Below are 26,935 nucleotides of genomic sequence, written 5' to 3' on the forward strand. Positions count from 1 at the left end.
AATTAACTCATAACTTAGTTTTATAAGAAAATTTGGCATATTATTCTTAAACTGCATGGATCCAACTCTCAAATTCCACTTAAATCTTGGGCTTAGATTATTATATATGTAAACTCTTTAAAAGCTCAACAGGTCAAGTAACTCCACAATAAGCCTGCATCATGTTCATTCAACTGGACTGACTCTAGCTTTGGTACCACCTTTTGCATATTTCTACCTAACCTTTCCTTGACACATAAAAAATCTAGGACAGTACATAGTGGTAATCTGTCTTGTCCTTTGGTGCAATAGTCATGCAGTGGTATAAGAGACCAGTGATAGCTTCTTGCTTAACTCTTTTCTTTTGACGGGTGTTCACTGTACTGTTTAGGTTAAAGCAGTAGCACTGCTTCATTCACTGCTGTCCAACATTATTCATCCATTTCCTATGTTAAATACTTGGGCTACATCAGCAAGCGCCTCCCTATAGTTCAAGCACTGCATGTAAGTGAAGCCACAGCTGTAATTGTTCAGAGGTAACAGGAAAGAGCTCTGACATATAAGGAGTTAACTACAAACTACATTTGACCACAGTGATGCATTATTGTACTCTTTTTCTGGGATATGTTTTTAGTGAGTATCTATGAGCATGACCAGAGGCTGGGGGACAATAGTTTTCCAGGCATTAAATGCCTGAAGAATGGTGGTAGCTTGTGCTCTCTTTTATCTTCTCTACTGTTTTGTGAATTTGAGTGAGTTACTGTCTCTAAAACTTTTCACCTAGAGTGGGATAATGCCTGCCTTGCAGGTATGTGTCAGAGCCTTTTTCCTAGTAAATATGCTGAAGTCCACAGATAAAAGAAGTCTTAGAAGTGCAAAACCTCTGAAGCTGCACAGCATGCTTATAATATATCCCCATTAAACAGCTGTTTGGCAATGTCTAATGCAATTTCCAGTTAATGAGGGATGTTTTAAACTGATTTTTTTTAACAAGTCTTTTTTATTTCGTACGAAGCAGCCAAGTGTGTATCCTGTTGCATTTGATGGGATCCTGATAATTTCTGTTCTTAAAAAAGACTGCAAATTATTCTTGTTCATGTGTTGTACAGCACCCAAGAGAATTCCTGCATGAAAGCTCAAACAAGAACAAGGAATGTCTGGGATGTTTTTGTGTCTGGCTTGGGAACTGCAGAGAAGAAACTCTTCCAATATCATTCCTGCAGTCTGGTAAAACTTGGATACACTAGATTTGTTTGTCCTCACTTCAAATTTAAGAGCAAGAATGTCATCAATAGGAAAAACTGCTCCTCCACAGAATCACAGAAGCATCTCATGCTTTCTAATACATCCGAACTTGATAAAGATGCTAATGTAAGCATGATCCTTTGTAATTCAGAGAGAAAAAATACAGATTTGGGCCTGGACAGGCTGGAAACACATGGTGGGGAGGGTGAAGGCCAGTGTCTGTGAGAGAACTGGGGGATTAGTATCTAATGAAGCCACTGGCCATTAGGAAATGGTGTGCATGTCCTCAATTAAGACAGGCTTGAGGGTGAGAAGAATGAGGAAGGGAGCATATCTGGTCCATAAGGTTTTGATTGCCTACAGGCAGTTCCACCTTGGTGCCTTGAGGCTGCTTTGCAGCCTCTGAAATAGCAATGCCTTGAGATGGAAGCGTAGATGTCTCTGCCCTTTTCTTCTAGAGGGTGTTACTGGGAACAGTATTTCCATTGCATCAGTATACAGCAAAGCTCGTTCACTCAGAGGTGCTGATAACTCAAGGGACAGGCTAATACTGTAGAACTTGCCCTTCCTCTCAGTGCTGCTTCTGCATCCCAGAGCCCCAGTGCAAGGAGTAGGTTTGCTGGGTAGCAAGAGATTACTTGGCTGTCCTGGGGACTGGATGCAGCTGTAGGCTGCCAGCTGAAGTTATCTAAATTGTCTAAGAATGCCTGAGATGGCAGTAGTCTCTCACTGTTTTCTGTAATCCTCAGTTATTTTGAGCTACATATTTATAGATATTAAGTGCCAGAAATGGAATTCGTGCTAATTGCTGTATTGATTTGCTGCAGAAGGACATTCTTGCTATGTTAGAATTCTTAGGGAAGGGAAGGAGGTAAGAACTAGAAGAGCGATACTATCTGTGAACTGCCTTGGCACTAGATGTGCTGTCTTCACTGCTTCTAAAACATTTCAAAAGGAAAAAGGCATATTTTTGGCATTGTTTCCTCTTTATTGTAAAATGTAAGGAGCTAAAGGTTTAAAGACTATGGAGAAGGGCCTTGGACTGAAAGACTCAAGCAGATAGAGATCATTCTTGATAAACCATATTTGGGCTGGCTAGAGATGAGTTGTTAAAACAACCTTTGTGGTAGACATTGTTTGGAAAACCTCATATAATCTTTGGAAAGATCTTCACAGTTGAATTCTGTGACTTTTGTACTGGCCTTCCATTTGGTCCTTTCCTTTGCTATTCTGCCTGCTGTCCTTTAAAGTTCTGTCAGTATCTTTCCTGATGTTCAGTTTGGTTTTGCTGCAGGTTTTCTTTGCAGATGGTCCTGGTGTGCTATGTGGCTTTGCTGTTTGGTTTTTTTTAATATTGCAGCAAACCATTTCAGATAATTTTTAAACACATCATAATCTATTTATGCTGAAGTAAATTGAAAATTTCCTATCAAAACCTGTATTTCTGATGTTTGAGTATTATTTATTTATGGAAAATTTTTGCAGCTATCATACTTTCTCCTTAAATGCAGAGTTATAGCTCCTTCCTGACGTAGGGTAGGATACCAAGCTGATACCTTGTATTATCACCATGTAAAACAATTCTCAGGACAGTAAAAAGTGACAGGATTTCTCAGGTGTTTCTGATTTATTAAGAGTAATTTCATTAAGACTAAATAACTTTCTCAGGCAACATTTCTCCATTCACCTTGAGTTCTTAAGGAGAGCTTAAGCTTAGTAAGCTGAAGAGATCAGTGGACTTGAACTTTCCTGGGAAAGCAACAGTAATAATCTTCTAACAAAAATCCTGTCTCTAAATTCACATTATACTGAGTTTCTGTGAGGATGCTGTTTTCATTCTTTGGTTCAATCTCTTTCTGGTTCAAGCCAAGCCTCTCTTTATGAATACTTAATCACCAAAAGTATTACACGTCCTTTAGAGCATGCTAGTTCAGGGAACTGTCTTCAAGAAAAATGTTTGGGGTGTTATTAGGGTGCCCTGTGATTTGGGGAGACCAGGCACTCCAGCTTTGTTTTCTGCTCTTTAGCAATTCATTCAGTAAGAGATTTTTAAGGATCCATACTTATATTCTGGCACTTCTGAAGAAACTTCTTTCCACGCTCAGGAATATATGCAGGTCCTGCTTCAAGGCTTTTTCATGAAAGTTACCACGTAGAAGTAGTCCATTTGTTGATTGCAAACCCACGGTTCATCTAATTTGAAGGACTTTCAGTGATTCTGTTTTTAAGAACAGTGCTGAGATGAAGATCTTTGCTGTAGCAGTCCTCACAGTCTGTAATAGAATCTACTTCTGGGTATGAACATGGAGAATGGTGAAATGAACAAGGGATATAAATCAATTGGAGGCAAATGCTCCTGTCAGCCTCTTTGTGTGCAAACTTCAGACTTTCCTCCCTTAAACCTTACTCACAGGTGTTCAGAGTCTGGCTCTGGTTTTACCTACTGAAGTGTTCCCTCCCTTTTACCTAGGGGTTAATGATGACTAAATTTCCTTGCAAACTTTTTTCTAAGAAGTTTGTGTTGGGCTCTGCTTACTAATGAGGAAATTCCAGTGAGGGGAGAGAGAGGGAAGAAGGAAGCTCCTTGGCAGAGACTTCACACCCAGACTTGAGAATTGCAGTGAGTCCTAGTCCTATGTGAGCCTTAACATATTTATGCTTTTAGCAGGCTCTGATGACCCACTGTGAAGGCAGCTGAATGCAGAGAGTGGAGTCTCTGCAGGGTAACTTAATATTGTTTTCAAATGGTTTGTATTTTCTTAGGGATAATTTGAGTTTGCATTTTGTCATGCTCTTCTCTGTTCTGCTTTTATTTTAGGTAATGCTAATGGCTGATGCTTTTTTGGTGCTGTCTTGGCATCCAGGTGTAACTGTAGTGTGGTGCTTCTAAAAAGTATTTGCAAGAAACTAAGCTACTGACTCACTGTCCTGTGGCCAACAACTGTTATCCAGGGGCTTGTTAGTAATAGGAAACTAGGATACACTTATCTTGCTCTGTCACTGAAAACTGGTAGGAATAAAACATCAAATTTCAAGATACAAAATTTGTCATCTGACTTGATTGAGCAAAAGCAGGGCAGCATTGAACTGACTTATTTCTCTGTAGCCTGGAGTCAGAAGTCCTGTGAAGACAAAGGAATATGCTGGTAGTTGAACTGTAACCAGTAACAGAGGATTGGGAATTGAAATGTATCTGCTGATAGAGCTGAATTACTGAGTATAATTAGGGGGTTTGAGAATCTGGTTAATAACTTCCTCCTTCTACTTGAATTCTAAATGAGAAGATGGCTAGTGAAATTGTTCAGGTTTGTAACTAACTGGGAAGAGAGAAAAGGCCTAGGAAGATGGACAAGTTCGGAATAGATGGGGAGGAGCTGGAACAGTGATGAAGGATGGAAATGAACCAGCAGCCTGGCATGTGAGAAGATGCCTGGTACAGGAGGGGGTAACAATATTTATATATGTAAGATGTTAATGTAATTGCTAGGGGAAAAATGTCTTTCAGAGTCAGTTACGGAGTCGTCTTTCTTTGTGAAAGAGCTGGCAAACTTCAGCTGGGAGGAACAAAGATGGCTCTTCCTGACTAATACTATTCTCAAAGCTTTTAGAGTTTTCCAACTAGGCACTGAAAGAGAACAGATTAAATGTGTAGGACCTGTCTGAATCTTAAAAGGACTGGAATTAAAAAGGAGCAAAGACAAAGAGTGAGCAGGTAAGAATGAAAAAAGTGGCAGTGTCTGGTAACAAGGAGACTTTACTGGAGAAATGTGTGGGGCAAACAGTCATGCCAAAATCAAGATTGACAAGGATAAGCAACCTGATTCAGATAGAATTAGGCTGGAATCTTTACTGGTGGCCACTGGTGGCTACAAGTCCATGAAACCTTATAGCTAGGCCAGACATGCAGCCATTTATTGTGCACCTACTAAACCAGTTTTAATTAAACTGTCACACCAGTTTCTTAAAAACAGTTATTTTCTCTTTGGTCACAGTTGACTTAGACTGACTTAGTATCTGCCTGGAGTCCTATGAGACAACGTAAAATAATTGTTTCCTAACTGTTCCCTCCCTATTTGTAAGACTGAGTTTCCTTAGATTTCTTAAAATAGATTACCCCTCCGATTATCTCTTGCCTCCTGATATAGACCAAAAAGCTTGTAAGAGCGGGATGATATGTGATTCAGCATGTCAAGATTTTTTTCAGGTGAAAGTAGGGTTTAGCAATGTCTGCTAAGACAGCTAGTGCCTGGGATAACTCTTCAGCCTAGAAGAGGTTGCTGAACTCTGGAAGGGGAGGGAAGGGCCTTTTGAACCAGAAAAGGCTCTTCCTCAGCCAGAATCCCACTGAGAACTGATTGCCCTGGATGCTGCTGTCACTAGTCTTGCTAATATTTATATAGTGCTAATATTATACAATATTATATAGTGCATTTTTGGGTGTGCATGCCAACCACCATAGTTGAGGCCTTCATTATTGCTATCTATCTACCTGTTTTTAAACAATCCTCAACTGGGGTCTGCAGCACTTTAAAGTAACTAGAGCTCCCCTGAAGTTTGCATTTGAGCAGGATGAGAGGGTTTAATTTACTGTTGTTGTCTTGTTTGGATGAGGAAAAATGCATGCTGTAATTCTTGCATAGGTGGCTGCAGGTGGATGGGGAGAAGTGATTGCTGATGCTTCATCTGCCTTATTCCCTACCAATGCATTAGCTTGCCTGCTGTTGCCTCAAGCAGTATAGTATCACATGAGCAATAAGCAGCCTACTCTTCAGTTATGCTGTTCAGTGATAAAGGAAGTCCTGCTTCCTCTGATTCTTTTTAGTGGTGTCACTTCTATCTGGGATCATTTTCTTATTAGCCATAGTCCAGGCTGCTTTAAGGTAGGCAGTATCCTCCAGTGAGAAGAGGAACCTCGATTACTTGGGTCAGAAAATTCCTTCAGATGAGATCAGCCCCAGTAGCCTCTTAAGCTATAGAAGGCATGAAGAAAGAAAACTCCTTAACCCTGTGCAGAAGCTCACTCTGCTTGCTCTTCTAGATATGGTGGTGATACAAGTACTACTTACTCTTCATAGCCTGAATCAGTCTCAAAACTCTATATGGAAGGTGCTTTCTGTCAACTAAAAATGTTAGTTTAGTCTTTGTCCACTGTGAAAAGTCTGACCAGTGAGCATGAGTATGTTTGTACTGAGGCCAGGTCTTAGACCAAACGGAAAAAGATCCAGAAAATCTGAGGAATCCAGATAAAGCCACAGATGTTTTGCCATAGCTTTCTCAATAACATGCCCTGAAAAGGAAGATGAGAGACTGCTGTAATCTTGCCAATTGTCCGTCTCCGTGTCAAACATTTATAGTGCAAAGGTCTTGTATTTGCTTACATTAAGACATACCCTGCTCCCTTCAGGGAGGAAGACAGCAAAAATAGACTGATATGTATATTAGAAAGTTTTGAAGTTCTACTAGAGAGACACATAGAAATGGCAGCACAAAATCAGATGAGCACTTCTAGAACCCCAGTGAGTGCAATTGGAGGAAAGCTAACCTGGAGAGTCCTGTGTGAATTTGGACTACAGATGGCTACTTGTATGGAAAGCTGTCAGTCCTAGACAGAACAGCTTGTGTATGAAGATACCAAAAAAGATATCAAAGATAACCAAAGATATCATAGCTTTTAACTACAAGGGTCTTGATGACAATGAAAGTTAACTTCACTTGTGTTTAAGGTGAAATACCATAGAACTGGGAATGCTCTAAAGCTTATTTCCATGGAAAATAAGGAAAGCATGTCTGCTTCTAGCAACAAGAAAGCAGCATGAGTATTCTGCAGCTCCTCACCAAAAGTGTGAAAAATAGTTCAATGTAGCTGGAATTGCCCTTTCTGCAAGTTGAAAATAGACACACTAAAATAAACAGTTCTATAGTACAAAATGTTGTGAAAAAGCCGTTGACCTGAGAGAGTGAACAGCCTATATGAAGATCAGTCACTAACACCTTTCTGCTTGGATGTGGGGGTTAAATGTATGTATAACATAGTGGGGAGGAAGGGAAAAGCATTGATGGGGAAGGGATTTTTTATCTTGCTGGGGAAGCTCATACCAGTAATCTGGGGCAGCATCAAGGTATACCTGTAAATGTTTCTTCTTTTGAAGACATCTCTGTCCTTGCTTCCCATTCTACATATTAAAAGTTGCAGATCTCATAGCAGCAACTTGACAGCTTAGAGATGTTCCCCCTTGTTACAAGAAAGACTTAGAAGAATTGTGTCCAGAGAAGGGCAATGAAGCTGGGGAGGGATCTAGAGCACAAGTCTTATGAGGAGCAGCTGAGGGAGCTGGGTTTGTTTAGCCTGGAGAAAAGGAGGCTTAGATGAGACCTTATTGCTCTCTACAACTACTTGAAAGGAGGTTGTAGTGAGGTGGGGGTCAACCTCTTCTCCCACACAGCAAGAGACAGGACAAAAGGAAATGGCCTAAAGTTGCACCAGGGGAAGGTTTAGGTTGGATATTGGGAAAAATTTATTCACTGAAAGGGTTGTCAAGCATTGGAACAGGCTGCCCAAGAAAATGGTTGAGTCACCATCCCTGGAGGCATTTAAAAGGTGCATCAATGTGGCACTTAGGGACACGGTTTAGTGGTGGACTTGGCAGTGCTGGGTTAATGGTTGGACTTGATTTTAGAGGTCTTTTCCAAACTAAATTATTCTGTTCTATGTTTCCTTGTAGATCTCAGCAGGAGGAATTCTGCTGGGAACGTCATACAAACCACATGTCGCTTCAATACGTCTTACCTGTGCGAACAGATTTTCATGCTAAAACAGGTTTTTATGCTAGCGTATAGTAATATTGCTCAATAATTCAGCAACAGTGATAAAATGCAACATCTCACCCCCAAGATATTGGGAGGCACGTGAACTGTACTTGGATAGGCTAGAAAACCTTGCACGCCAACAACTTGCTGTCAACTTGCTGGTTTGAAATGGTGTTGCCTAGTTTGACTCTTTAGTGCAGTAGAGATGCTTGACCTGTTTGGTTTTTTTTCCTCCAAGTTCAGCAGTCAGCAGCTAGGTTACTGCTACAGTTTTGAAGAAAGACAAGTAACTACTGTAAACAAATCCTGTCTGCAGAAATGGAAAGTATATTTACTCTTCTGAATGTTGTCTAACAGCAGATGATGGCATTAGAGCTAACCATGGTGCCGCTAACAAGGATCCTTCATTCTTGGCTCACACGAACAGCTTATCTTAGAACTGTCTCTGTAGCTGTTCCAACTCATGAAGCAACCAGTCCATGTGTCTTGTCTTTAATGCAAAGATTTTTGTCATATATTTAGATAGTCATATTAAGTGACATTTTATGAGGTGGCAGCAGGAAAGAAAGAGTTAGTTTCAAGCCAGCAGAACTGAAGTTTCTTTCCTGAGCCTTCTGTTTGCAGCAGCTTCCTTAATTTGTGATCCAGAAGGACTTTGGTGATGGGGAAAGCTTCTCTGCTACTGCCTGTGCTGTCCCTGAAGGCTATAATTGCCTGACAGTCTAAGAAAGCATTGTCCAGCACTTACTTTGGACATAGGACTAAACTCTGGAGGGTTACCCCTACAAAATGGAGGGAAGCATTTGTTTTAAATATAAGTAGAAAGAGGGAATTGATATAAAAAGTTTATTTTTTTCTGGCTTTTGACAGGAGTTTCACTTCTATTTTGTACATTCTTTCCTGATTCTTTCCTTCTTGGTCTAAATTCCTGACTGGCACATTTTTCTTAGTTAGAAGGACTGGGTTATTTGCTTCTGGATTTAAACTTTGCCTTGTATTTAATGTGTCTGTTTGGGTCACTGTGCAATCCACCAAGGTGGATTTGGTACTTGAAGCAGTGAGTCTTATGAAGCCAAACCTAGGATCCTTATAACAACAACAGCACCCTAATGGAGGGCTATTCAGAAGAGTCTCTGCTGGTCTGCTAAAGCAAGTGTTAAGATTTCTAAATGGTGTTTATGTATGTTATCCACTGACTTGTATAAAGTTGAGTCTCTGAAACTACCTGTCTGCAGATCAGATGCATGTGATCTTCATGTCAAATAACTGCATGTATTGGTAGGCAGACATCACTACTGAAGTGATTTGTGGGGGGAGCAAATGGTCCCTCATAGCTATTAACTGAAAAGTTAATGTTCTTCTGCTAATGAGAAAGTGTCTTTATTGTTGTTGCCTCTTAATCTGTAGACTGGAAGTTCAGGGATAACACAACCTCTATGGTATTAGAAAAAACCCTTTCTTTTTAACAGCACTAGAATAATGTTACTAATAAATGTAAGACAGCTGCTACTTTCATGATATTTGAAACAGGATCTACTCTGTATTTAATGAGAGTACATGATATGTTTAAACAAGGTGAAATTCCAGTCTTTTTTTCAGTTTCACTGTCTGTGACGCTTCAGAGGAGTAACAGTAATAGCAGCAACCTTCCTTATAGCTGCTGGGGCCAGAACCCAACTCTGAACATCTCTCTGGAGATGGCAAGGTAGGCCTATAGAAGGAGACAAGTCAAGAAAGTTGTGTCCCCAGACAGAAGTAATAATAGTGCTTCAGAAACTTTGACACTGAAGTGCTGATGATAGAACATGTAAAGTAAAATTAAATGGGGAGAAGCTCCTGATGTAGCCATCTTCCCGAGAGTTACCTTTGGTTAATCATTATCTTTGGAGCATGTAGGGGTAAAAATATAGTTAAGGAAAGAAGACTGTTGAGTATTCTCAGTACCTCCTTTTTAATATCCCTTCTGCACAATGGAATTTGACTTTGCATTCATAAAGTATGCATCTACTGATAGGCAGCCAGCCCTTGCTGGGTTTTGAGCTAATGAGTTCAGATGCTTCTAATATCTACTTCTTGGTTCTGCTGTTGGCCGCAGAAACACCAACCATAATGAAGGCTGGATGCCAGCTTCAGTTTCAATGCCTCTGTCAGCATTTTAGAGGAACTGATTTGAGGACTGAAACTTGCAGAGCTATGGAGTTATAATGTGTGGTATTCTCCATACTGGAAGATGTACAAGGAAAAAACATTTGTGATGTAAGAAGTGCCTTTGTACAGTTTGATATCCATTTGAGCTAAAGATGTGGTGGCCAAACCGTGTTTGTAAACTATGTTCAATCATCATGTCTCCCTATGAGACTCTCTCCTAGCAGAATAGAGCAGTTCCAGAGATGGTAGTCTTCTTCATGCACCTGCTTTGCTTACAGTAATAATGTCTAATAAATGTAGCTGTGACTGAAGGGAGACATTGGTGGTGATGTAGACTAGAAAGTGGGGAAATGGTATCTGGCTTGAGCTCAGCTGCAACTGTTGTGCTGTGTGTGCTTACATAACATGTTTTGTGTGCATGCTAAAGGGAATGGTACTTACCTAGGAGACAGTGTTCGGCTTACAAAGCTGTCTTTGGTAAGGCTTGATACCCACTTGTTGCAGTGGGCAGTCTCTGGCATGTATAGGAAGTTTTGTCTTATTGTGAAGAATGGGTGATGAGGGGAGAAGATGTGGGTTTTATCTTGTCAGTTTGGGGTGTTTGGAAAGCTTGCCAACTGACTTGGAGACTCCATTTAAAGTAGGTGCGAAACTCTTCAGCATAATGCTGTGGAAGTAAAGGGCAGAGTTCTTTGAGTTCTTGAAAGACAGCATGAGAAGGTGCTTAAGAGAAGGAGGTCTGAATGAATTGATGTCAGGTGATGATGACAAATTTTAGGGTGGTTGGATTTAAAAGGAAGCCCTTTATACCTATCAGGCTACTGATGGAAAATCAACAGAATTTGTACTTCATCAAACAGATTATTCATTTAAGAATGCTCCAGCAAAACTCGGTTGTCATCGCACATGCTTGCAGTTTATGTGTATCCCCACAGCACATAGCGAAGACTCATGTGAAGGCTTATAACAAGACTCTTCTGCCTTTTGGAACAAGGAAGCATTATGCTGCTCATTACAGCATAGTGAACAGTATTACTGTAATGCTAGCAAACTTGCACTAGTAGAAATTTTAAGACAAATTCAAGACAGGCTGCAGAATGGTTCTAGTGGAATTATTAGGAAGAAACTAAATATAGGCAGAGGGGAAACTAAATGTAGGTGCAAGGGAGCCTACAAGAAAGATGGAGAGAGAGACTATTTAGAAGAGCATGTAGAAGAACCTGACAGGACAAGGGGGAATGCATCCAAACTGAGAACAGGTTTAGATTAGATATTAGGAAGAATTTCTTTACTGTGAGGGTGGTGAAGCGCTGAAACAGGTTGCCCAGAGAAGTTATGGATGCCGCATTCTGGAAGTGTTTAAGACCAGGTTGGGTGGGGCTTGGAGCAACTTGGTTTAGTGTAAGATGTCCCTGCCCATGGCAGGGGAGTAGGAACTAGAGGTTGTTTAAGGTCCCTTTCAAATCAAGCCATTCTATGATTACTGTGAATTATGCAGCCAGATCTAATTAGGTAAACTTCCATCTTCTAACACTTCAAGAGCTCAGAAGTGATGGCCCCACAGCTTGCCCATTGTGTCTGCAGTACTCCAAGCTCTTGTAAATGGTGGGGAAGAAGGTTTCCTAGGCTGACTGCGTAGCCAGTCCTACTAAAAGTAGTACAAGGGGGGCAATAGGGTCAAGAAAGTGTTATTTCATAGCCACTTTCTGTAAGTGACTAGACTTCCCACATCAGTGCACAGAACTGTACGAGCCCTGGAACTGACTTTTTGTGGTTTATACATTGGAGGGTAAGAAAGTATGTATTTCAACCTCCTCCATGATTCAAAAGAATTGGGGCCAATAGTGTGCAATGGGTTAAAATGCAGTGGTTTAAAGCATTTAGTGTGCTAACACTTGTGTAAACACAGGGATGGCTATTTCTGGAAATCCTGCTTGAGATACTGTCCTTTGTTGAAATATACACCTGGTATTACTTCAACCCTTCTGCTTTTCTGAGAGCTTCATTTGAGAAAAACATATCCCATTACAATGGAATAGCTGACTTCTCACCTAATGACAGCACAAAGTTGTAATCCTGCTACATTTGCCAGGGGAGATGCACAGCCTCAATTATTTTAACAAACTGAAGTGGGGGTTATGGTTACTCAGAGATTACCTTGGCATAAATTACACAGAAGGATGTTTTTAGTTTGTTTTTTTGAGTTATGCTGAATAAGCACAGGATTCCTTAAACCAGATCATGTTATTAAACAATACAATTGACTGAAGCCAAGATTCCACATTTTATATTGCATTGGGTCTGGCTGAGGTGGAGTTCATTTCCCCATATAGCCCTCACAGTACTGTGCTTTGCTTTGGTAGCTAGAAGGGTGTTGATAACACACTGGTGTTTTGGCTCCTGCTGGGTACAGCATCAGCACTGTAACATTCCTTCCTCAGTTGAGGGCAAGATCCTGGGAGGGGACACAGGTAAGCCAGCTGACCCAAACTGACCAAAGGGATATTCCGTACCATATGATGTCAGCTCGGATATAAAAGCTAAGGCAAGGAGCAGGAAGGCAGGCATTCCTTGTCTCCAATGACTGCCTGCTAAGGAACTGTTGCATGTGCTGAAGCCCTGCTTCTTGGGAGTGGCTGACCATCGCTGCTGATGGGAAGTAGAGAATAAACCTCGTTATTTTCTGCTTCGCTTTTTGCATGTGCAAGCTTTTGCTTTTTGCTTTAGTAAACTGCTTTACCCCAACCCACAAGTAGTTTTCCATCTTATTCTTTCTCCTCTTTTCTAGTGGGAAAGGGGAGTGATAGAGAGGCTGGGTGGGCACTTCGTGTCCAGTCAAGGTTAACATACTACATATATCAATGGAATTTTTCTTGGGGAGAAGTTCATTGCCTCTCTGCTCTAACATTTGGGTTTTCTATCTGGTTCAACATGTGTAGTAGCAAAGGTAAAGAGAAGAAATAGTCCAAGTTAAATATGCTTTGTCTTGTCAATGTGTTTGACAAATTAAATTTAATCTCAAGTTTGTTCTAGGCTTACATGTCACCTTTGCTGCGTGAACAATCTGAGTAGGAGAGTGAGCTTTGACAGAAGCTGAATTAATTATTTCAAAGGAATTAAGTCAGTATTTACATTAATACCACCAAAATTACTAGAAAGGTTTAGAAGTCGTGTGTTAGAAATGTGAGACTTAAGATGAAAATTCCGTTTTGTGTTTGAGTTTTGGTTTCCTCCTCTGTTCAGATGATTGGTATACTGATCTGTGGTACAACTTACAAAATGCTTAAACTTGAGATTTACAAAATTGAAGTTACATTTTTATAAAGGTGATATAGGCATGTGGATAAAAATTGTGTGGAAAACAGATTATTTTAAAATCTGAAATTAACTTCTTTTCCTTGATATCTCTGGCATTTTCTTTTCCACAAGCCAACTGTAGTTAATCACTTGCATAAACTTGCACCTCAAAGGCAAAAAAGATAAAATTTTAAAAGTTCACTCCCTGACAGCAATGCTTTCTTTTTTTTTTTTTCTATGAAAAACAAAATCATAGCAACAGAAAGCCCAGAGAACTGCTCTGGGATGAGGTCCAAATCTAAGGGTTTCTCCTGAACCCTTGGTGGGCACTTCAAATACTCCTTTAGGCAGCTTTTCTAGATCAAGTACCTCATCTAAAAGCAGAGCACAGCTGCTGCATCATGTTTGGTGGTCAGTTTGTGAAGAAAACCAAAGCATTATCTCTTAGCTAGAAGTCATCTAACAGGTGAAGCACAATAATTAAGTGCTGTCCTTCATTGTAGTGGTGTGGTGGATGCCAAGTGCCCACCCAGCTGCTCTATCACTCCACTTCCTAGCTGGACAGGGGAGAGAGTAAGGTGGAAAAACAACTCGTGGGTTGGGATAAGGCAGTTTATTTAAAGCAAAAGCAAAGTGGAAGCTTGTGTGCACAAAAGCAAAGCAGAAAATAACAAGGTTTATTCTCTACTTCCCATCAGCAGTGATGGTCAGCCACTCCCAAGAAGCAGGGCTTCAGCACATGCAACAGTTCCTTAGCAGGCAGCCATTGGAGACAAGGAATGCCTGCCTTCCTGCTCCTTGCCTTAGCTTTTATATCCGAGCTGACATCATATGGTACAGAATATCCCTTTGGTCAGTTTGGGTCAGCTGGCTTACCTGTGTCCCCTCCCAGGATCTTGCCCTCAACTGAGGAAGGAATGTTACAGTGCTGATGCTGTGCCCAGCAGGAGCCAAAACACCAGTGTGTTATCAACACCCTTCTAGCTACCAAAGCAAAGCACAGTACTGTGAGGGCTATATGGGGAAATGAACTCCACCTCAACCAGACCCAATACAAGTGGCTTGCACAAAACAAAGATCAAGGGAGGATAGTGTGGGGAAAGGGAGAGTCATGGTAGAAAAAAAGAGGTATCTAGCCTATAAGATCAAAAACTGTCTTGAATTCAACTAATGTGAATGAATCTGGAGTTTGCTGGCTCTGCAGTGTGATCCCATATGTTTGCCCAGCCTTTACCATCCTCAAGCACAGGCTGTGTACTTCAAACCCATTCTTACTTGCACAGCTGTGAGCCTGGGGTTGAAACATAAGTGGTGCTTTAACTTAGGCTAGACTCCTCACTTTGCAGGAGGGATGAATGGAGGAATAAAAGTATTATAATACCATTCTTGTAAGTACCTTCTGCCTGAGGAAAGTGCTGTGGCCATCTAAAATCTGTTGGGAATACCTTAAGTCTTAGTATAAAACTGTAGGATATTAGAAAAACCCACACAAGGACTGGAACTTGTTAAGGTGCAGGACTTTGAGAAACTTTGGTTTAAGAATGTGATTTTAAGACAAAGTAATCCAGATGCCAGTGAAGTACAAACTTGTGAGCGTTTCCAAAAAAGAGTGTATTAAATAGATTGATCTCTTCTTCCCCCTTCTCCAAAACACATGACAGACTTCCCAGGAAGCTCACTTCAAAAGCCTTTTTTCACTTCATAGGTTCTGAGGCTGTGTGGGCACTTTCAGGATAGAGCCTGGACAGCCTGGTCAGATGTTCAAGTTGTGGTGACTCTGGCTGGTTGATATCTTTCTGCACATGTGAGACTGCAAGCCCTGACAGTCCTTTCTCTGACAGAGTTTTTAAGGATTTCAAAGTGTCTTCTTTGTGCTCCTAGAAGCCAGGTGTTTTGGGTCTCTAGCTCACAATAGGATCTTTGACCCTGTGAGGCATGCTAGACTTATGGTTCTGTGGCAGGAAACTTGGCTGAAGTTCAAAACCAGTGGTCAAAGTTGAAGTCCTTGTGCCCTGTGGGCAACCCACCGTGGGGCTGAGAATCTAGCCATGATTAAAACTAGGACTTGGTTCCAGCTCTGCCTCCAGAATGGCTGGTTGCACCAGTTTGGAGCCTGAAACTAAGGCATAAAAATGTGAAATGCTTCTTTCCGACAGCAAAAGAATGCCCAGAAGTTTATACTTTCCATTAATGTATAAAGTGGTATGGTATTCCTGGGAAATTCTCCCTGGGAAGGACTTGCTCGTTTGTACTCAGGCCAGTCTGAGTGCTTAAAGTCAGAGTGGGTGATCTGATTATACCTAGATCAATCACTCTTTCTCAAAATGTATTCTAAGGGTCTGCAAACTTGAAGTCTGCCAAAACAGGAGTAAAATGTGCTATTTTCTCCATTTCAGTTTTGTTAGACAGCAGCACTCTTCAGTGCTAATTGGAAGCAAAGCTGCTAAATAGCAGAGGCACCTCTGTTTTGATCTGTAGTGAACTCTTTTCTTCTAGATTTGTTTCTCAATAGACTTCCACTTTCTCACGTTTATGTCATTTGTGTCCCTTCCTCCCTCTTTTCCCTGAAGCCATGCTAAAGCATGTTACTGTGGTACTACAATGCCTTGGCCCTTTCTCTTCCCTCTGTCACAAAGGGCTGTGCTGTTCTGTTTGTTCTTATAATGTACCCAGATGGTGAACAGAATGAGTGACCACCAAGCTCATTTTCACTTGTGGGGTCAGACCTTTCTCTGCTAAATAACCCAAGTGTTCCCAGCTGCTGTGCAGCTGCAGGGAGTCTGCTTTCCTTCACAGGCATTAAAACCCCTTTAATCAGTGTTTGTTGTTTGTCAGCAGTGGTGTTGAGGTGTGGAGAAAAAGAACAGATATGCTTTGTTGGCAAAGTTAACTTCATTCTGACCTCTTATCTTTCTGTTTTCTTTTCAAGTCTGAAGAAGCAGAAAGCAGTTTAGAAAGTGGTTACTGCAAGCACCTGTGTAAATGTACTTGCTAAAGGAGGAGGTTTGTGTCCTTATACAGATAGAACACTTGACATTAAAAAGATGCTCTGAGAGCTACGTACAACTGGAAGCTTTTTAGGGCAGGGACTCAAACTGACTGGTATAGGAGCTGTGCAGATTCCCTTAGTGTAAACAAATGCTACAAGAATACAAATACTGTTGCTTAATACTAGTGTTACTTACGCTTTATTTTAGTATTGAGTCTACATTCGGGGGACCCCATTTGCAATCTGGTCAATTTTAACTTTTTCCTAGTTTTAAAATAGATCAGTCCTTCTAGGTTTTGTGGGGTTTTGTATTTGTGGGTTGTTTTTTTGTGGTGGTGGCTTGTTTGTTTGGTTCTTCTTTCTATATGAAGCCTGGAAACCTACTGGTGCTGCACATATTTGCAGAGTTACTTTTCCCCCTGAGTCCCATGTCTGCTCGTGTTGTGTGTCTGTTGTGTAGAGCACCAAGCACTGCTCTGTGAGTGGTGATTCTGTTATTTGCAAAGTCTATCTCTGTGTGTGTCCTGAAGCTGTTTAGACATCAAGCTCTGATTTGAGCTTCAAGGGTCACCATAGGACATCTGGTGTTAAAGGCAGAATATATACCTTGCCAGTCTTCCCCTGAAGGGACCAGAGACTCATGTTACTGCCTCGGCTTTGTCTGGGGAGGGTGGGTAGCCAGGCATTAGGGTAACTTGTGCACAATTGCTCACAGCCCTCAGCCTGGCTTAGCAGTACCTCCTGCAGTGACCAAGGTGCTTTTCTGGAGCAGGGCTGTGTTCTTTGAAAAGTGATGCCTGCTTGCTTGAAGTAGGAATAAAGAACTGGGGAGAAGTAATGTAAAGATTGTAGTCCTAGCTGTTGAAATTATAGATCCAAGTAGTCTCCCCATGGCAGATACATTTTGACATTCATCCTAGGTTTTTCTTCATGTAGCTGAGGTTGCCTATGAGGAAGGGCAGATGTCATGCTCTCAAACAGGCAAAATGCTAGAAGGAAGACTTTCTGTGCTGGGCGGGAGGGGATGTACACTCAAAATAGCTAGTATATTAAATGTCTCTGGATAGTCTGTATTGATCATCACTTCTGTAGCATCAATTCTTACCAGCTAGAAATGGGACAAAGAAACACTATTTTACTATCTGAAAGGTGGCAGGGATGCTGAGCAAAGACATGGGCTGTGAGCTACAGTGAAGCAGGTGTCGTACTGTAAGGGTGTTTTTGAAGCCCTTCGGATCTCCTGGAGGTATTGCTGGCCTTTCTGGCAGGGCTGTTTGCTTGCATGAGAAGAACCCCAATCAGACAGGCGTGATCCTGGATTGGTCTTGAAATTAATGCAGACTTATACAGTTACAATTTCCCTGAACAAAACAAGCACTATCTTGTGCAACTACGTAAACCATAAACTTTTTGGCAAGGCAGGTGTGGCATCTTCAGTGTCTGGAAAGCACCTAACATGCTGTGTGGGCTCCCTACTGTAATCCAAATTACAAATGCTAAAAAGGCTTTGATTTTTTTTTTTTTCTTTTGTAATAACATGATTCTTGGCTGAATTTGGGCAGGCAAGAACTTCATGGCCTGCACTGGGGTGCTCTACATGTTTCCTCAGGCCCTCATAATTAATCAATGTCGAGGTGTTTCTCTATCTGCAGGGAGGCACCTGAGGAAAGCTCTTCCACAGCCTTAGGTTTAACTTGTTTGTCAGCCCCGAGAATAACCCTCTGTTCTTCAGAGATGCCCTTTCTGGAAGAAGGGGTGTTCCTGGTGCCCAAGGTCCCTCTATACTGAGTGCTTTTGTACAGGCTGTGGAAGGCTTAAGTGAGTTTTCTTGATACAAGATGACTTTCAATAAATTGATAATATGGTTTGATGCTGAGAACCAGTGTTCTAGCTTTTTCATTGCACCTCTGGATAACTCGGATCTGTGGAACTCAGCTTCTGACACAAGGAATTTGTGAAAAGTTTCATGCCAGTAGCTCAAGCCCTCAGCTTGGAAGATATGTGTGTTCCTTCTAAACCGGAATGGCTTCTGTGTTAAATTGAATATTTATTTGTTGCATGTGCGCCATACTATCCTACCAGGCAGCTCTGCTCTTAAGTCTGTTTATTCATACAGACAGCTGAAAAACCTTGAGTCTTTCAGGATCCCTGATGTCACATGCTGGGAAAAGGCTTCAGCATCTTCAGTCTGCTGCTCTTTGCTGTGTTTTTACAGTCACTGGTGATGATTGCATTTTGGGGGCTACAGAAAGACATTACTGTAGCCAGAGCAATTCCAAGCTAACTTGTGATAATCCAGCCCTTAAAAAGAAAAAAATCTGGTCCAGCTTTACAGTGTTTTTTATAGTCTAGTCCAGGTCTCTATAAACCATATAAAATTCCCTTTTTAAAGGGTTAAATTTTCCAATTTCCCATTTGGAACAAGTGTTGCCAGGTTATAGAAAGTGTTGCAGAAAAGGAACAAAAACATTTTAAAAACACTATGCTGCTACAAATTTTGGTGAGTCTCTGACAGATGAGATTTTGAAAAAAGTTTGCCCCACCAAAAGTAAAAAAAAAAAAAAAAGGCAAACCTTGTTTACTTTTCCCAGGTGTCGTGTTTTTAATAATGCATCAGTCTTCAAAAGATTGAGCAGTATGAAACTTCTCAATTGCTTTTCATTTAATTGGGGGGGAGAAAGGGGGTGAAGAATTTTTTTTTTTTAATATAAAAAAACCAAACCAACAACCAAATTTCAGAGATGCATGTTCTCAGAGTGGTTAAAAACCAACCCAAACTAGACTTCAGGCAGTGTTTTTTCAACAGCTTTAACCTCCAAGCATTGAGTAGACAGCTTTGTAGGAAACTGTAACACCAAGGTGATTATGGCAATGACTCACACTTCCCTGTAAGGCATCCAGCTATCAACACACTTGGGGAGCTGTGGCTTTGTGCATGCAGGCAGGGTGTCAGTCAATGCCCACTTGCCAGCCAGCTCTGACAGCAAACTGGGATATCAGTGTGTTAGAGAGCAGTTCTGGTGCCCCCAGGCTTGTGAGAGGTTTTAGAAATGGAAGCTAGAGAAAAGGAAATGCAAAGCAGGTTTAACTTCTCTTTTCTTTGCTTAATCCTCGTGTAACTTCTTTGAAGAGTCCCCTGAAATCTTCCTGTGAGCAGGTGTTTGGGTTGGGGTAATAGTTAAACCCCTAAGAGAAGTAGCATGAGAAGTGAAAAGGGCTGTCTCAGTTTGAGACAATTTGGAGGGATGGAGACCTCAGACAGAAGTCTCCTTCCTCGGATTCAATACCCCTGGTTTCTCCAACAGAGAGAGAGAAAAAGAGAGCAAATAATTCTTTATGAAGAAGAATGCTAATAACAATACTGTTAAAACTGGGTTAAACCAACTGATGAGGAGAAACTTCTCAAGCCCTGCCCACTGGACCAAATTGAGATGGTGGCTGGCTTCCTCCACCTGGAAAAAACACTTCTGACCACAGGACAGAGACAGGATGGCCGTCCTTCCATATGGTTCACTTATCTCAAGCCTGGAAAACCTGGCAGGAACAGTCAGAGTCAGCGCTAGAAGGAAATGGTAGATAGCTAGGAGTTGGTACCTGCAGATGCTTGGGTGGGGCTGGAGTGAGGCTGCAGTGTTGGTACAGGCAGTCAGAGAAGGGCTGCGGACCCCCCTGGCAACTGGGAGGACCTGAAAGACACTAATTGCATCCAGCAACTAGACTTGGTTGTTGCAATTTCGATGTTTGTCGGTCGAAGTGGTGGTTGTCAGTGGAAGTTGCTGCTGATTGAGCCACGAGCACCAATAATCCAGTCTCTGACAGCACCTGGGCGGTCACTGCAGGTGGTTGAATGTTTGAGTCATTAATCACAGCAGTTCAGTCTCTTTGAAGATGGCAAAACACCAAAAAGCCAAAAAGGCATATTTGGAGAAAAAAGAAAAGGAAAGATGGATACCAGAATTTTTGTGTAACCCAGGACAGGCTGCTACTATCATGTCTTGCCAAAACTTTGTGCTGGTGTTTATGGAAAGAAGGCTGTCAGTTGGGATCCTCAGGAAGACAATAGACACTTGGGAAAGAGACCAGGGTGTCCCTCTAGGCAGCTCAGAGTAGAGCTGAGAGTACAGCAGATGAGATGTTGGGATTTGCAGGAAACAAGCCGACAGAAGAGGGGGACCCATTCATGTGCATTGTGGGTTTCCCTATTTCCAAAAATGAGGCAGAAGCCAAGCTGTCTTCAGAGAATGAAGACAATAGTGATCGTGATATGGAGGAAGTGGTCTGGGTGAGAAATTGGGAGGTTGGGATTGTTCAAATTAGGAGACTGACAAGGAATGCCACGTTTATACAAAATGGGATGCATCCTAATAGAATTTTCAGGAAGAAGTAGTATTCAAAAAGATAATAAATTTAAATTTCTGAAAGGACATAGGTTTTCATGTAGTGTGTAATTAAATTGTGGGATGCATGGAATGCAGCTGTCAGCTGTTCTGGATGTCATCAGGAAGGAACAAAAGGTGGCTTTGGGAATGTGCAGGTATGCCCTTGTATGTGATATCCACAGATGATATAAGCAATGCTTTAAAAACCAAATATCTGGTGATATAAAGCTGGCCACATGTGTGGCTCAACTACTGAAACCAATCTTGATAGGTTATTTGGGTTCCTCTGTCCTTGATGATAAGTTTCTTGTGTCTCAGACTAAAATTATCTAATACCAGATACTGTTTGTGGCAGGGCACTGGGCAAGTTGGGCTGTTATGACTCAGTATTGCCTTTCCCGTGTGGGTTGTGTTTGGCTTTGCACATCTTATGTTTTTAGAGGTGAGGCAGAGTGAGTAATGTTTTAGTTTTATTAAAGAAAATGGAATGGCAAAGACCCTTGATATTTTTAAAAGATGTACGTGTTTCATTTAAAGTTCCCTTCAGGCAAAGTCAGCTTTGGTAGGCAGCTTAAAATGCATTATAGACCATATTATTATTGTCATAAAAAAAAATAGACCATGCTCTGTTCTGGGAAACCAAACAAAACAACTGTTTTTTTTTTTTCTCCCTCCTTTTTTCACTTCCTTCAGTTTTTAATAAGCGACCGCGACAGAGACCCTCAGTGTAACCTGCATTGCTCCAGGTCCCAGTCCAAACCCCTGTGTGCCTCTGACGGCAGAACATACGAGTCCATGTGCGACTACCAGAGAGCCAAATGCCGTGAGTCAAGTCTGAGCGTGACACATCGTGGCCGGTGCAAAGGTACGTGGATTTCAAATACCTCTGAGAGGAGGACTGGGAAACCTATCTTGTAAGAAACTGAATTCTTAGACCCTTGAGTTTACTACTATGCTCTGTGAGTAATCTGATTTGAAACTGTGCTTTCATGTGAGGATGGGTATCTGAGTCTGAATTTAGGCAGCAGAGTAAGAGCTGGCTGAACTATCAATGAAAGAAGGCAAAGGAGACATGGACATCACTGAAAAAGGGCTGAAATATGTATCTGCAGACAGAAGCAACTGGCTGAATGGAAGTGTGAAATCAAATCCTGAAAGCAGACTTCTTCCTTGCTACCTGTGCTGGTGAGGAACCAGGATACCTTTGACTGATAGGAATATGGAGTGGGGAAGAACGTGTGATGCACACTAAATGTCTAATCCCTTTTCGGACATACACAGCCTTTCTGTGCTGAACTAATTAAGATAGTGCATGCAAGGCTTTACGAGGCTTTGTTTTACCTGTTTGCTGTTGTTCATCTACTTAAAAGTGTGAATACTGTCCCTCAGTTCAGCTCTTCAGCATAACCTAAAGGGGAAGTTAAAACTTTTTAAAGGAATATTGGTGTCTCATCACACAAATGGTTTGCTTCTGCAGTGAAGTGAAAAATCAAGTAGAGTCCATCTGAGAGCACAGTTGACTTACAGGGCAGATGGCACAGATGTTTTTAGCACTTGGTTAAAGTGACAGAAGAAATTAATTAAAATCCATGTGAAAGGATAAATAGGCATGCATTTAAGCCTGGCTTTTGTTTATTTTTTACTGTTGTAAAAATGTATCTTTGAAATTCCTTGATCTAAAATATTAATCCCTTTTCAATATATTGACAGACTTCAGGTGAATTATGAGCATGATGTCAAATACTCTTATAAACAGTTTCTCATTAGAAAAAAGCTTACCTGTATGATTTTTTTTTTTTTTTTTTGTCACAGCTACTGGGTTGGTTTATGGTAACTTCTCACATAGCATAGATAAAGGCCTTTGAATTAGGCTGCTTTCTGAGTGCTGGAAACTCAGAAGCTTTCTTCCCAGTGCACAAGAAGCAGTTGGACTGTTCTTGCAAGTGATGCCTTTTTGAGTATCACAGTAAGAAGCTGTTCAGTAGGAGTCCTGTTTTTGCTTTCATCCCTTGAACAGAGTGGCTTAGATAAGCAACTCTATGGCTGATATTGGTATATGAACTGGCACTGTTCAGTTGCTTGAAACATGAGATCTGAAGTGTGGTATGTCCGTGCTAAAGGAAGTTATCACTAACAGGGTTCAAGCACCTTCTGCTGTAGTAGGGCACCACATTTACCCTGAGCAGCCTTTATTCCTCCTGGATGACAGAGATGCTCTATAGGAGAACTCCCATAGAACTGTAAGGGATCCCATGAGCCATTGAGCTCAGTCATATGAAGTTGTGATAGATACTGTACCCGAGAACTTACCCTTATGAAATGAGCATTTATAACTTGTGCTTCCCTCTCTAAGGGGGGAAAACAATAGGTAGCTGAAATAAGTAAAAGAAAAAGTATATTGCAGACAGAAAGGCATGGTTCTGCACCCCAGATTACGATAGGCTTCCAATGTCATATACCAATGACTTGAACTGTGCTTGTGCCTAGGAAAATAGAATGGTTTCCATAGTGAGAACAAACTTTTTTGATTCAACTTGATGCTCTGCTCTCTCTCAAGAAATTAAGGACCTTTAAAGATGAAATCTTGCCAGCTCTTTGGGAACTATAACCCTTATCTAGCCCTCATCCCTTGCTAGCTTTCTCACCTGCTTTTCAGTGAAATTCCTTCAGTGCTAAATTATCTGAACTTCTTTCAAACCCTCACTCACACATCATAAAGGGTTAGAAGTTAGGAGTAGCTTAAAATGATCAAACTGTGGCATCCATGACAAATGGAGCCTCACTGATGAGACTGTATAGAATATTCCAGATGGTATAGCTGTGTGTAAAATACACAGACAAGCAATTCTAACTGCATCTTTTGTCAGAAGGCATCATAAGATCTGATGTCAAATAAGAGTTATACCTCTAAACTTTGCAAGGATGAAGGATGAATACTTGTTAATCATGACAATTGGCCAAGACTGATTTATGCAGTGATTGTTATATTGGTATATTGGATATCCGTGACTTAGAACACATTTAAGTTCTGTGTTAACTGGTTGGTTTCTAGGAACTTGTTTGGCTTATTTAATTACAAAAACCCCAGTGTAGGAGTGTTCTAAAACCTTCCCTTTAGATTTATAGTGGTTGATTTGGAAAGTCTGCTGGTACAGAGCTTGTTCTTAAATCACAAGTCACTGCATAGAGTGAACCTATCTGCAAATTAGTGGTGGAAATTTTAACAGGTCTTCAGCTTTTGTCCTGGGACACAGGAGATGAATGCAACTTCTGGCTAATGTTCTGGAAAGACAGGTCTCCTCCTGACTGATGGGGTGTTTGTAGATAATCTTTCTCCTCTACCTACTATTTTTGTTGGATGGGAGATGGCATTTTGAAATCACTTAGTCTGCTTGCTAGATCCATGTGTTTTATCTTTGAACTTACTTTATTCTCCCTTGACTATGAATAAGTGTGTCCCTCCTTGGCAGCAGTTAGTCAGTAAAATCTAAAATGTCACTTTCAATCACTTGGTAAATTTAGGCATGGTTTTATGCATGCTCCAAATAAATTAGGGAGCTCTGGAGTAGAAATGGTATGTGAGTATCAAAGAAGGAGCAAAGAACATCAGCATGAAAGGTAGAAAAGGTGATGATCAGAAGTAGTCAGCATGGATGGGGAAGTCATGGTTAACCAACCAAGTTACCTTCTACGGTTGGACAACAGGCTGGATAGATGAGGGAAGAGTAGTGGATGTCATCTACCTGGACTTCAGCAAGGCTTTTGACACTCAGGAAGTGTGGACTGGATGTGTGGACAGTGAGGTGGTTTGAGAACTGGCTGAACAACAGATCCCAGAGAGTCATAATCAGTGGTACAGAGTCCACTGGAGGCCTGTCACTGGTGGTGTCACCCAGGGATCAGTACTGGCCTCAGTATTGTTTAATCTATTCATCAGTGAATTAGATGAAGGGGCAGAGTGCCTCCAGCAAGTTTGCTGATGACACAAAGCTGGGAGGAGTGGCTCCAGAGTGCTGTGCAGCTCTTCAGAACGATCTTGACTTGTTGGAGGTTGAAGGGATGGGAAGAGTGGAACCTTTTGAAATTCAACAAAGTGTGGAGTCCTGCACCTGGGGACGAATAACCCCATGCACCAGGCTGAGGGCTGACCTGCTGGAAAGCAGCTCTGCAGAGAAGGACCTAGAGGGTCCTGGTAAACAACAAGCTGTCCATGATCCAGCGGTGTGCCCTTGTGGCCAAGAAGGCCAACAGTATCCTGAGATGCACTAGGAAGAGCACTGCTAGCAGGTCAAGGGAAGTGATCCTGCCTTTCTACTCAGCCCTACTGAGGCCACATATCAAGTGCTGTGTCCAGTTCTGAGCTCCCCAGTTTAAGAAAGATGTAGAGCTCCTAGAATGAGTCTAGAGAAGGGCTGTGAAAATGATTAGGTGACTGAAGCATCTCACTTGTGAGGGAAGGCTGAGGGAGCTGGGCCTGTTTATCCTGGAGAAGATATGAGTGAGAGGGATCTCAACAATATATAAGGAGGGTGTCAAAGGATGGAACCAGGTTTTTCTTGGTGGTGCCAAGCGATAGGACAAGAGGCAATGGGCAGAAACTGGAACACAGAAAGTTCCACCTGTGCATGAGGAAGAACATTTTTGCCGTGAAGGTAATTGAACACTGGAACAGTTTTCTGGAGACATTGTCGAGTCTCCTTCCCTGGAGATATCGAAAAGCCATCTGGACACAATCCTGAGTAGTGTGCTCCAAGGGACCCTGGTCGAGGTTGGACCAGATGACCTCCAGTGGTCTCTTCCAACCTGTACCATTCAGTGTGTGTGAGAGAAGTTGGAGATTCCAGGTGTAGGACTCTGACAGTGAGAAGAGTGAAGAATTATTGATATCCTGTAGAACAGATGGGCATGTTTTTGCAGTTTGCTCAGGTTCCATTTTTGCTTGTTTTTTATGCAAATTGGCTGAAGAAAATGGATATGAATCTGCTGACTTCAGTGTAGCTGGAACTTCTTGCCTGCTGGGGACCTGGCCTGCATGTAAGACAGTTACCTAATGGAACTAGAAATAGTTAAAAAACAGCTTGGATAAATTTTTGCCCTTTGAGCTTTTGATACAAACATAGTAGAATTAAAATTAAATAGATAGTTTAAACAGATAAATTTCTGTGGTTGCATTGTGTCAATTTGCTGCTAGTGTTATGCAGATGTCTGGAGATGTTTTACCTGGTGTTATTAGGATAGCTTGGGTCTTTATACTATGATGCTGGGTGATGTCAGTACTGCTTCTGCCTGTTGAAGAGAGGATGCTGGAATTCTTGGGGCCTATTTAGGAGTGCACTGTGTGTATTAGGAGGGACACGGTAGTTGTGTCTGAATAAACTGTTCATGGATAAGATCAAGTATGGTAACTAGCCAACTTCATTGCAAAACCCAAAATTATGTGCACCTGTGTTCTGCAGACTAGGCCAGGGATATCAAAAACATCACTTGTAGTTAACAATCTCCTAGTTGCCAGCTGTCAGCTTGAGAATTAGTTTTCTTTAAAAGGCAGCTTTCTTAGCTACAGTAAATCTGACCCAAGATTGAAGATAAAGTAAAATTAAGCAGGTCTGCTTTCAAAGGAAGTCATCCTGTTTTGGTTTTTCTCCTAATGTAATGGGGGGGGAAGAATGTCCAATTTAGTCTGTCTGGTCTGTGAAACTGGAATGCATTAATGCCACTCTGTTTTATAGGCATGGTGTCTGATAGTCCAGAGAACATTTTTAAAAAGAGAGAAGTAAAAAATGCTGAAACACTTGAAGTAAGCCGTCAAAATGCAGAGTAGGGTATACGAACCTACCATCATAAGATCAGGCTTTAATAAAATTTGTTATGCATCTTATTTGGGGTGATCTATTTGGCAGCTACTTTTTAACAGTGGCACTTATGCGTTATTTTACATTTTCTTATTTACAAAGCAAAAATAGCAAGGTGAAATCACCCCACTGAAATCACATGTTGATGCAAACAGTATAAAAGTACTAGCCCATAAAGTGAGGAAGAGAAGGATTGACAGTCCTTCTAAAAACAAACTGGTAAATGTTGATATTAAAGG

General features: G+C 41.4%; 1 protein-coding gene across 12 annotated transcripts in view; it reads left to right on the plus strand.

Moving 5' to 3' along the window:
- The window catches only part of SMOC1 (SPARC related modular calcium binding 1), a 142,073-nt gene that overhangs the window by 29,136 nt on the left and 86,002 nt on the right, over positions 1-26,935 (plus strand). For all 12 annotated transcript variants that reach the window (XM_027642086.1, XM_027642088.1, XM_027642089.1 and 9 more), the window contains one exon: positions 21,538-21,709. In XM_027642086.1, coding sequence (XP_027497887.1) covers positions 21,538-21,709 — 172 coding nt within the window. The remainder of the gene's footprint in view (positions 1-21,537; positions 21,710-26,935) is intronic.

This window comes from Corapipo altera, unplaced genomic scaffold, assembly GCF_003945725.1.
Source record: "Corapipo altera isolate COAL_440 unplaced genomic scaffold, ASM394572v1 23b, whole genome shotgun sequence".
In the NCBI taxonomy this organism is placed as follows: Eukaryota; Metazoa; Chordata; class Aves; order Passeriformes; family Pipridae; genus Corapipo; species Corapipo altera.